This window comes from Dermacentor albipictus, chromosome 7, assembly GCF_038994185.2.
Source record: "Dermacentor albipictus isolate Rhodes 1998 colony chromosome 7, USDA_Dalb.pri_finalv2, whole genome shotgun sequence".
Lineage (NCBI taxonomy): Eukaryota > Metazoa > Arthropoda > Arachnida > Ixodida > Ixodidae > Dermacentor > Dermacentor albipictus.
In genome coordinates this window covers 3,531,031-3,543,353 of record NC_091827.1, presented here as the reverse complement: position 1 = coordinate 3,543,353, position 12,323 = coordinate 3,531,031, and the positions used below count along the sequence as shown (strand labels likewise).

The window sequence follows — 12,323 nt, the reverse complement described above, 5'->3', positions numbered from 1 at the left end:
TGCTGGTCTATGATGCTGGAAATATAACTGCGAGCTTACGATGCACCTTTGTGCCACGTGCGTTTATCCTGAGCCGTGATCCGGCGAAGGAACCTTGCTGCCAGCATCGCTGGCGCTGCGCTTTGCCTAAAACAGGATGCCGCGGCGACTGCTACGGACACACATCCTGCGTGTCTGTTACATGTTGTTTTCTTTCGCTCCCGAGTGAAGTTGCGGTACGACGAGGAAACTTTGCCAAAGTCTGGTGCCTACTGTTATCGGCAGGTGTGTTCGCGCACTGTGTCGCTGCGTTTTTCGTCGGACGGTGTGAAGTGATGGAGCAGAACCATTCTCAGGAGAAATCAGAAAAGTGTGCGCGCATGAAACAAACTTACGAGTGTCTCAACAGAAAATATTTGCAGCAGAAGCCTTCAACGCAAAGATTTGGCGCCGTCAACTTAGCGTGAACGATCATTGTCAGCAGTGAGATAGCCGAGCGTCTAGCGACGGTGTTCGAGCGTTGTGTTGCACCGTCGATTGATTGCTGTCCACCAGTGCTCACTGCACGCGCAAGCTGTAGAATGCATGCTGTGAAATTGTGAAAACAAAAAACCCAAAATATAAATTTTATGCTATCTAAAACCAAGAGTACTTATTTAAAACGATGAATGAAGCATTTTTGTACCTTCCTGCCTCAACTGTATTCTCCCCCCAGGTTTGTATACTGGTTGCGATAATGCATTGTTTTATATAAGTACTTTTTCAATATCAACTGATTCTTTTTAAGCTTAGAAAACGAGTAGTGGATACGCCGTGTACATGTAAACAAGCGCAAAAGCCACGCAGAGCTGCTCTTTCTGCGTTTGTCACTTGCAATGAAGCTTAAGAGCAGACGAGGGGCAGCGTTGTTGAAGGTACGGGGTTATTTTTCTGTCACTATGTGGCATGTGCTGTAGCACATGAGAGCTCTACTAAACCAGTCATCAAAATACAAAAGTCTTTATTTATGCCGAGAATAACGCGTTTCAGGAGCACGATTTTTCGAGCGGGACTATTTTAGTCGCGGAGGCAATCGGCTGTCGCGCTTCGGTCATCTGGGCGCGCGGCCTCCCCTTTTTTCTAAAGTTGTATCCGACTATAGACTATTCTGTTTTTCATTATCATCGTGGGTGTCCCTGGTACTGTATAAATCTCTATAGAACTCCTCAGCCACTTGAACTATCCATCCATATTAGTAATGATTTTGCCGACTTTGTCTCTACGGTTTTGATGCCTACGGGTATCACTGGCTGACTATCTTCGCATTCCAACAGGATGTGGTAAGTTCACTGCAGGATATTCATGCGTCATTTTGTGAATTCTTTGCTAAGGTGTTTTTTTTTTATTTGGCAACCAGCCCGAGCCTCAAGTAGCAAAGCATTTGCCTTCGTCTTATCCATCAGAGTTTCCCATCTCGTTTCTTTCTTCGCATTCTTGCAAATCTACATGGACTTCTTTTTTTTTTCATTATTTGCATCCAATTCGCTGTCTCTGTTTCTCTCACTTTCTGCTAACTACTGGTTGTCTATTTACGCTTTCAATTACCCTGTATTTGGTTGCTAGCTTTCTTGACCTCTTCCTTCATTTTGTGCCCATGTTTTTCAGGTACAGATACTCGTGCACTTTAGCCACCCATTTATGTTTATCCATGTTCATAAGTCTTTCTTCACCACTCATTTTGCTCTACGCTTCTTTGACTTCAAAAGAAGGCCAAACCATCTCACCCTGCAGTGCCCCATTTGTGATTTTACCGTGGGCTCCCAAAGCCAACGGGCCTACCGATCTGGTTAACTTTCAATCCCGACAAGATATCATATGTTAAGCCTTGCGAGTGGTAGCCAACGTCACTCGCGGCCACGGCGTTGATAGTAATTTCTGCCACACTAGGTCTGTCTATAGAGAATCACATCAAGTACTATGTTCCTGTGTAGGTGAAACGATCGGGCTCCATTGCTTCGATTATTTAGGTGTTTCTCATGTGAGCTGACCGTAGTGTACATGGTAGCATTTTGCGCGCGTCTTACGGTTTTCCCGATGTTGCAGGCGTCCCGGCACTCGGCGAGCGAAGCGAACCCGCGACCTTCGTAGACGCACATGTCGGGCGGCAGGCGCGTGCACCGAGCCCTTTCAGTGCTGCCGGCGACGGCTGCTGCCAGCGCGAGGCCCACCACGTACTGAAGCCGGCGGTCCCCATCTCGGCAGGCTCGACTGCGCACGGCACCGCACCGGCCGTTCACGTGCGTAGCGTCTGCGGGATCGAACATTGATTTGGACAGCCCATTGAACGCTCTTTCATTCTCCGGTTTCATGGAAGTTCCTTTCGAATTACGGGACACCGCTGTCGTCCACAAAAAGCCGTAGCCACTGTCACACGAAAAGAAAACACGGCTAAAGAAGCATCTACAGCAAATGTTCGATGCTGAAATCATCAGGCCGTCAACACCAGCTTTCGCGTCACCTATAACTATCGTGCCAAAAGAGGACGGTACGGTCGTGCACTGACTATCGACTCGTGATTAGACAGATCTGTTCCCGCTCCCTATGCGACGAATTGACGATATAATTAATGAAACTGGAGGCTCTCAGTGGCTTTTCAGAGTAGACCTCTGTAACGGCTACTGGCAGATTCCACAAGAGAAATACAAAAAGTTTACAGCTTTCGTCACGCCATGCGATGTCTATGAATATAACAGGCTGCCATTTGGCTGAAAAAAATCTTGTGCCTGGATAAAGAAATGATGAATGATGATGACCTGTGTGCTAGCCGCATTCATAGGTCAATTTTGCAATGTCTATGCATACGGCATCATTGTCTATGCAAGAACAAAAGACCAAGATGCAGCATATTTATCTGAAGTCCTGGACGCTCTTGAGTAGAGAAAAACAGATCAACGTCCAGAAGAGTAACCTTTAAGACATTAGAAGTATTACTGGGATGACCACACAAAAAGCCTCAAAGAAGAGTTGGTACGGAGACCTTGCCGAGACCACATGAACTGCCTTCTGCGTGAGTTGTCCTCGGTTTTTGACGACACTTGAGAATGTTTATTCCGCATTATGCGACCAAGACGATGTGCTTGACGTCGTTAACACAAGAAGGCGTATGGAGTGAAGATTGCGAACGCCCATATTAAGACCGCATTATATCTTCCTACCCAGCTTTGGAACTTCCGGAGTTTCACATACCTTCTGAGCTCTACGGACGTCTCGTTATGCAGAACAGCTGCCATCCTCTAGGAGCGTGATGACATAGAGTCACCGGGACGCCAGCCTCGATAGGTTATTGACTATTATTCGTACACTTTCGCTAAAACACAGGAATGTTATGTGACAACGGAAAAGAAAGCCCTCACAGTAGTGATGTCAGTCAGGTATTTCAGAACGTACATTGAATGCCGCCACTTTAAACTATTCTCCGACAACGAGGCCCTTACTTACCTATTGAATCTCTCAGAACTGAAAGGAATTGTCACTAAATGGATAAGAAAACTGCAACAATTTACATTTGAAGTAGCATACAGACCAGGACATAAGCTACCAGAGGCGGACGCAACGTTGAGGCTGCATACAGCCTCAATGTATACATTCCACCAGCACTGAATACCAATGAAGGTATGTGCACTCAAGTTGTGGGAGGGTGCAGAAGAACTGAGGCTAAAGGACGTGCAATTTTATGTGCCAGAAACATGCTGACCCAAGATCTTGTGTTTGTACCGTGACGGTCCAGAATATGGCGGTCACGATGGATTTGGGAAGACATTTATTGAGAAGCTGAGTCAACGCTTCACCTGGTAAGGCATGACGAAAGATGCGTTGAATTACGTTCTAACTTGTCACCCTTGTCAAACCGCTAAAGATAAATATAGTTAGTCACGGGGGAATAAAATAGTCGTTACACGGCATTCAAGACTGTGCCGTTTGAAGTCATCCACCTCGACTTCGCGAACAAAAGAGAACAGAAAACACACACACACACACACACACACACACACACACACACACACACACACACACACACACACACACACACACACACACACACACACACACACACACACACACACACACACACACACACACACACGCACGCGCACGCGCACACACACACACACACACAGACACACACACAGACACACACACACACACACACACACACACACACACACACACACACACACACACACACACACACACACACACACACAAAACGGCAAAGTTCAAGTTTATTCAGTAACTGATATAGAGAGAGCACAGTGTCAGTATTGCAGTCTGAGATCTTAAAGTTCAATAGCTGTCAGGGACCTCGTCATTCAAGGTGTGTGGTAATAAAGTTGAAAGAACAGCAAGTGGTAGGAAACCTAAATGTAGTATGCGAAAAGTACGCCAGCAACGAAGGCGTCAGGAAAACGCAGGCTTTTTCTTGTCGAAATCGATGAGTGTCTTAGCATTACAGCAGTGTAATGCTGAGAAGTCGCACACTATGTTATAGCCCTCATGGAACGGGAAATGTTCGAGACCACCAAAGTCATAGTATCGGACAACGGGTCAGCCTTCTGCAGCCAAAAGTTGAGAAAATGGCCGGAGTGTAGAAGGATAGCGTTGCGGTTTCCGACGCCGCATCATCCAGAAGGCGTCTTTCAGAAAGGTTTATACGTGAGACAAAAAAAAATACTTGGACCACTACCCCAATTTTCCAGGTGGTAGGAAATGAGTCCGCCGTGACACATCACAACTCATACACGGATGGGCTACGGAGCAGTGCGTACTTTTCTGCACATGAGAAGAGCCCTTGTCCGACAGTTTACCACCAGCTAAGTATCGCAAGGCGCGTTGCTCTTCATGAAACAGCGAAAACAGAGGAACAACGAAACAAGTATAAGCAGCTACGTCCATGTCTCTTCGTTCCTTTCTCTGTAGGTGTCCCACAATTTCTGCTGCGACAATCCTCGAAGAATGAAACAATTAGCTCAGTTAAGCACCCTTTTGAAGTATAGATCAGCCACGAAAAGCGAAATCGACAGCAGACATCATAACAGTTACCTGCGATAGAGCGCGGAAGCTTAGCTCTCCTTAGAAGTGGACTAAGTAGCTCCAAGGTCTCATTCAGTGGCCCCTCTATGGTGACAAAGCAAAGTCTACCAGAGACAATATATTACGAGGTACCCGGGAGAATGACCGATACAAGCTGCGTTGGAAACGTTGTACTCGTACCATGCCAGAGCTGGAGATAGGAGCCCCGGAGGATGTAAAGGACCTAGAAGAGAACAGGCGTATTCTAATATCCTGGGTCAAGAGAAGGAAGAAGTTGGAGAATAAAATGGAGGAACGGTTTCCACCACCTCCGTGCAGTTTCTTACAACTTATAAACAGCAATTCCTTCTATATACATACTACAAGATATCCTTTTGACGAAAGTAATTAACCTAAGTCTATACTCTTTGGTCTGCCTATACGTATTGACCCAATGTCTAAGTAAACTATGGTAAAGTCTACACACCACAGACAAATTTCGTTGAAAGGTCCTTTTTTGCTTCTTTTGTGATGTACATATAAACTTGGCGTAATTTCTATAGTCTAGAAATTGTCTACCTGTGTACAAGAAAAGAAAGAAAGAGGGTCTGGGCTGCTCACATGGCTGGGATTCCCTATGTCCCCAATGAGGGCGTCCCCACATTAGGTGGGGACGCCCTCAGGATTATTTACATATTTACTTATTCATGTGTTGTACCCTTACGGCATAAAATTCATTAGAATAGGTAGGGGCTATAATTACACACAAAAAATTGTGAAGCTCTACTGTATTTGTGTATGTAAGCATTGTGCTACTTGCTCATCTCCCCGCAGCCTGGTGTCATTATTATTCTTATCAAACTTGATCCGGGCAGTATAAACCCTTATTGGTCCTTTAGGTTTGAGGATTGGGCGAGTTGGTATTGCATTCTAACACTGGTGCTGCGCAACATAGAACGGGAGAAACAATATGAGCCGGCCAGATGAAAGAACAGAGCGCTGTACTTTCATCTGGCCGGCTCGGCTTGTTTCTTCCTTTCTATGTTGCACTGTACCAGTTTCAGAACCTTATTGGTTGTTATTAGCCTTATAGGACTAGATCCGACCCTCATTATACCTTACCGATTGTTATCAACCTTATAGATGCTAATTCGATCCTTATCAAGCCTTATATATCCTCACCAACTTTATCAGAATTTCTCCGACCATTATAAGCACTCATTGTTCTTTATCACCTTATCCATCCGCTTCGTACCATTATCAACCGTGGTGAGACCGCTGTAACCCATAATCGCTCCTTAACATCCTTATCAACTCAGTGAGTTATCTGTGTTGGGCGACGCGAAGCACATGAGCCCTCAGAGATCAGTGGCAATTCGGTCGCTCAAGGAGCGCCCCGGAAGGCATATCCTGCGACCACCGAGACGCATCGTGGATGACGCGTGTTTGGCATTAAATTTTGGCAAAACGGGGATTTTCCTGATGCCTCCAAGGCTTTAAGTTGGCTCTACATGTGATACTAGAGCTGGCTTTCATTCCACCGTCACCGAATCAGGGAGGCTGTTATCCTTCGACAGTTGTTTTGCACCACCGATACAATGCACTCATATGGTACAGATAAGTCTCCTTCTGCAAGTGTGGCTGTTTAGCCCAGTGGGCAAGACACTCGGCGTCGGGTCGTAGGTTCGAACCTCATTACCGCCAACGTTCTTCATTTCGAATTTATTTCCGTTTCTTTCATTATGGAGCGCTTCGTGTTACGCGACACGGACGGACAGACACACCGACAAACATATTTCCTGGGTGATTCGCCTAAGAATGCTTATCCTTTAAAATACACAGAATAACGCAGGAGAACACAAGGAGCAAACCTGAAGAATGAGCCTTTTGCAAACGTCGAGGTACCGGAGTGGCCGAGCACGAGGGAGCGCACTTGTACCTATATTAGCGTTAAGTTCACGGTAGCAGCTCTGGGACTGACTCCCACAGCCGCGGCGGATGCTCTCCAACAAGAACGTCTGGGGTTGAACAAGGGGTGCCCAGATAGCATCCCTGGAAATCTCTATAGGGACCTCTTACTGGACGCGTCACCCACAAGTAGCCGAGCGCGAGGCCGCGGGACATCTCTACTGTGAGATTCCGGCAGCAGCAGGTTTCGAACGCAGTACCTCCCGCATACGAGGCGAATACTCTACCACTAAGAGACAGCTGCGGTCAACACAGACAGACAGATGGACACGCTGGCACGGTAACATCCCTTCTGCTGTGACACATCGGATACCGGTGCAAAGCCGAGCCGAGGCTCGGTCCTACGGTACAGATCGGCATGAACTCACTGGAACATGTCCTCTGGCATTCGTCCAGAGAGGCGAAGGCGTTTCCGCCAGGCTCGAGGCATTGGCTGCGCGGATCCCACCGCTGGCAGAAGCCGTCCAGGATGCTGGCGCCCGAAAATATCCAGGACGTGACGGGGTGCGCACAGCGCGCCACGGACGGAGGCGACGTGCACTCAGGGCCCGGTGCGGGCGCACCTGAACACAAACAAACGTCATTCTGTCGAGTGGCGCCGCGTTGGCGCTTTGAGCCAATCAGAGATGAGAAAAAGATGGCGAATTCGACAATCAGCTGGAATTTGACAGAGCACCGAATGGCATACCTGCACGACTTTCGAAAAAAGATTTTAAAAATCTGCAGTTTCACCGAATCGATGACATTTAGAAGCGGCGTATAACACCGAACATGATACAAATTGGCGCGCTTTTGAAATACCCTCGGAAGCATTCAAACAATTTTGCGTAAGCTATAAGTTCGCATACGTACTTTAATGACATGCAGTTCAAAGAAATACAAGACTTGTTTTTGGTGCGGAGCACGGTGGAAGAATAGATAACGCGTCGGAACGAGGCTACCGGTAGTGGTGCGTGAAAAGCATTTATTGGGCTATATATACAGAGAGGTGCTCGGGGAGAGACCTCTAGTTGGTCGTGCCCCTTGCAATACTGGGCGGAGTCTCTCATTCCGGGACCCCGTTGGTCTTGACCGCTACGCAGGTCCGCCGAACTAGGGCTTGTTGGGCCGATAGTTCCTGGCAGCCGAGTAGGGCCGCCTCCCAGTCCTCTCGGGAAGGGGAAGGGGTGATGGGGGGAGAGAAGGACTTTGCCTGCATTCCCAAACCATGTGGAAGGTGTCGGCCACCTCCCCACAGAAAGAGCAGCGGCCGTCGAAAGAAGGGTCAAAGTGCTTGAGAACCGCCGGGCACAGCAGGGTGTTTGTAAATAACCTAAGGAGAGTTCGTTCGCCAGCTTTACCCAGTCCCTTCATAGGAACCGGGTAACGGCGGTGTTCGGCACGATAGTGCTCAGTAATGTCTTTAAGAGAAAGAAGAGGGCTGTGATCTGGGTCAGGGTCTTCCCAAGTGATGCCTGCTGCCTCATGGGCGGCTTCTTTACCTGGCATACCTTCGTGGCCGGGGACCCATATTATTGAGCGATGAGTTGGATCGCAGTCGCGAATACAGCGGCGAAGAATTTTGTCGGCGAGAGGAGTGATCCATCACAATTGAAAGTTACGACAGGCTCCACGGGAATCTGTAAGGATGAATTTAGAGTCGGGATGGGAGGCTGCGAGGGCGTCGCCACCTCCTCCGCATGCGTTGAGCTGGGTGCTTTGAACGAGAGGCCGTCCACTTGTCTTTCCTCGTGTATGATTGCAGCCGTGTACCATCCCTCCCTGGAGTGGTTGGGGCCTGCAATATCGACGTAGAAGACGTGTTTCTTAGAGCCATAGTGGCGGTGCAGGGCATCCGCCCGCGCCTGGCGCCTGCACTATGGTCCTCCTTGTTCATCTTAGTTGGAAGGGATCGAACGTAGAGGGCGCGTCTCCACAATTCGGGCACTCGAACCCTTTCCATCGTATGGTGGTCATGTTTAGTATGTAACCGGTCTAAGAGGCGGTGACCGGACATAGTCTGGGCGAGACGCGTGTATTGTTTACCGAGATGCGCCTCGCGAAGTTCCCGATAGGTGTTTACCACTCCCAACGCGAGAAGACGCGCGTTGGAAGTGGAGATCGGGAGGTCGAGGGCTCTCTTGAACATTTTGCGGAGTACTACCTCCAAGCAATCTTCGTTGTTTCCGTAAGCGTAAGTATGGAGTCGAGTACAGTACTCTACTAGTTACGAAGGCATGTGCGAGCCGCACCGCATCCTTACTTCGCAACCTTCCTCACTTGTTGGAAACGAGGCGAATCATATCCGGCCCACCTGGTCGCCGACCTTGCGGAGTTTGGCAAGAGTTGTGCCTGCCTTGTGGTGTTGATTAATGAAGAGAGCGAGTATTCGAATCTCCTCCACTTCTCGGATGAGGCCACTGGCGAGAGAAAGCTGAACTGAGATTTTGCATTTCGGGGAAGTTCGAATATGCACAAATTGAGACTTGGACGGGGAGCATTGGAGGCCGCAGTATTTGGCATAGTGGTCTACTATGCTCGCCGCTGCTTGCAGGCATTCCTCCATCTCTCCTATGTTTCCCGTAGTGGCCCAGATGGTGATGTCGTCGGCGCACAGCGCATGCTGAACACCATCGACACCCGCCAGCTGTGCCGGGAGGTGTGCCATGGCAATATTAAAAAGAAGCGGGGATAACACAGCGCCTTGTCGTGTGCCCCGTGTTCCCATCACAAATGGGCCGCACTCGGTCTCTTGTAGGCGTATATAGGCCAAGCGGTCCGTTAAGAAATGTTTGATGCAGTTGAATGCACAAGCGCCGCAGTTGGTCCCGCTAAGGTGCTTTAGTATGACGGCGTGCTTAACATTATCAAAGGCACCCTTGAGATCGAGTGCCAGGACTATCTTGTCGTTATGTGAGTGTTCTGTGGGTTCGAGGATCTCGTGATGAAGCTGTAAAAGGATGTCTTGTGCCGACTTATGAGGTCGGAAGCCGAACATGGTGTCGGCGAAGGTGTCCTTGCTCTCGAGATATACCGAGAGGCGGTCACGGACCATCGTTTCCACGAGTTTCCCTACACATGAAGTGAGAGAGATGGGCCGGAGGTTGTCTATGTTTACCGATTTCCCCGCCTTCGGGATAAAGGTTACCAACGATGTCTTCCAATCGGCTGGCAGTGAAGTGTCCCCCGTCCAAATGGCGTTGATGTATTCTAATAGGGATCGTACGCCCGATCTGGAAGCTTTGCCAATAGTTTGACTGTTGCCTTATCCTTCCCTGGCGCCGTCCCCCTGCGCATTCATGCAAGAGCCGCGCGAAGGTCGTGAAGCTGGAAAGGCTGATCCATTTCCGGATTATCGCAGCCTGCATACGAATAATCCATCCATCGCGGGTCTCGATCCTGATTGAGGTATTGTGAGCGCAAAGCATTCGCTAGCTGCTCCATGTTTCCTTGAAAGTTGTGTAGTGCGCGAGTGAGGTGCTTCTTGGTTTCCGATCGTGTTTGTGTAGGGTCTATGAGACTCCTGAAGAGCCGCCAAGTGTTGCGGCTCGATATCTGTTTTGCTGCGCTGTTACATCTATCTACCCAGTTAGTGTCGGCGAGCTGGGCAGCGTACTCGGCTGCTTGCTGAGTAAGGTCAGAGATACGAGCGCGGAGTTTACGATTGTGTTTCTGCCGCCGCCATCGTTTGGTTAAGCTGCAGCGAGCTTCCCAGAGGTGCATCAGGTGGTTATTCACGTCCGGTGCACGTTCCGTAAGCTGCATCTGCTTTTCGTGTGAACGGAGTGTCTGCATGAGTTCGTGCGCCCAAGTGGAGTAGCCTTGTTCCAAGAGATAAGTTACTGGGAGGGCCTGGCGGAAAGCATTTCAGTCGGGGAGTTTGGCTTGTGCAAGGGGGCGATGTAAGGGTCGAGTGTAAATGATAGTGTTCAGTATGCAGTGGTCGCTATCGAGGGTTTCCTCGGTGTTGATCCAGTCTGCGTGTCGGATGTGTTTCGTGAGGGTAAGGTCGGGGCAGGTGTCCCGAGTGGCAGAATTCCCTACACGTGTTGGGTGGACCGGGTCGGTTAGAAGAGTGATGCCCAGCGTAGATATAAGTCCCGCCAACTTACGACCACGCGGCTCTTCCTTGCGATAGCCTCACATGGGACAGGGGGCGTTAAAATCGCCCGCTATCATCAGGGGATCGCGACCCGCGATCCTTAGCGCTGCGCTAAAGATGCTAGAAAAAGTAACGTTCTTTAGTTATGGGGGGCAGTATATATTAAGTATGTGTACGGGGCTATCTGTTCGCCGCAGGGGGAGGACAGAAACCATCACGTACGAATATTCCAGATTTAGGTCGGGATCAACCTCCTGCGCTGTGTAGCTTTATTGACTAGGAGACAGGTGGACGGGTCTCGCTGAAAAGCGTTATAGCCCGAGAGCTTAAAGGGAAGCTGAAAGGTTTTCCAGAAAAAAATGAGTGAACATTTGTACATAATGGTTTTCAACCCTCCGAATTCGAATATCGTATCGAAATTGAGCGAAAGAGAGCGCAAATATATTTTATTTCGACGAAAAGTGCAGCAGCGGACACGCCCAGCTCGCGCGTCTCGTTTTTGCCTGTGATTGGTCGGGCGCCTCGTGACGTCAACACTAGTGTTGTGTAAATGCGATCGTCGGCATTTGTGCGCTGTCCAAAGCTGTCGGCAATCTACAAAGACGGTTTAAACGCGTGAAAAGCTTCCCGGTTCATGCAGTACGTGTAGTGACCTTCATCTGTGCGCCATCCGCACACTACTCGTAACCGAAGTCGTAAAGGCGGCGAATTCCGTCGGCTACGTGAGACGGTCGGTTTCTCGCTGTGCGCGAGAGAAGGGGGGAGCGTAGCGTCCTGGCGTGCGCCGGCTTTCCAGCACATGCAAACTCTACATTTGCTCTGCGTTATGGTAGCTGCATGCAGGCTGTTTTACAACACATGTGCAAATAGAAAATTCGCGGCGCTTTGCGACGAAACCTGCGTCAATGGCGGGAGATAAACATGCACCTTCCGTTCAGCGTGCTAACACGAAGGAGCTCGAAGTAAATCAAAATCCAGGTTTGGGCGAGTTCCGTGTATTCATAAGGCCTTCCAACACCAGGTATCATTAGTCAGTCCGCACTCGTGCCGTCTTTGTTTTCGTTGCTCCGAACTTTTCGCGCTGCGTGTAGAAAGCCTGCTAATGGCAAGTAGTCCTCTCTGCGCCGGGCCTTAGACGAGCCGACTTGACTGGCAAACCCAACGCACGCATTAATGATAAATTCTGGTGATAACCGTCGTCACGGAAGTGGTTGGAGCACAGCACTGTTGTTCTTGAGGGCTTGAA

The 12,323-nt window shown here is 49.2% G+C and overlaps 1 protein-coding gene across 3 annotated transcripts in view; it reads right to left on the bottom strand.

The window, feature by feature from the left end:
* Nucleotides 1-12,323, bottom strand: part of LOC139047668 (uncharacterized) — a 41,532-nt gene that overhangs the window by 16,356 nt on the left and 12,853 nt on the right. For all 3 annotated transcript variants that reach the window (XM_070521558.1, XM_070521557.1, XM_070521559.1), the window contains 2 exons: nucleotides 7,365-7,559; nucleotides 2,043-2,266 (listed from right to left, as the gene is read on the bottom strand). In XM_070521558.1, coding sequence (XP_070377659.1) covers nucleotides 2,043-2,266; nucleotides 7,365-7,559 — 419 coding nt within the window. The remainder of the gene's footprint in view (nucleotides 1-2,042; nucleotides 2,267-7,364; nucleotides 7,560-12,323) is intronic.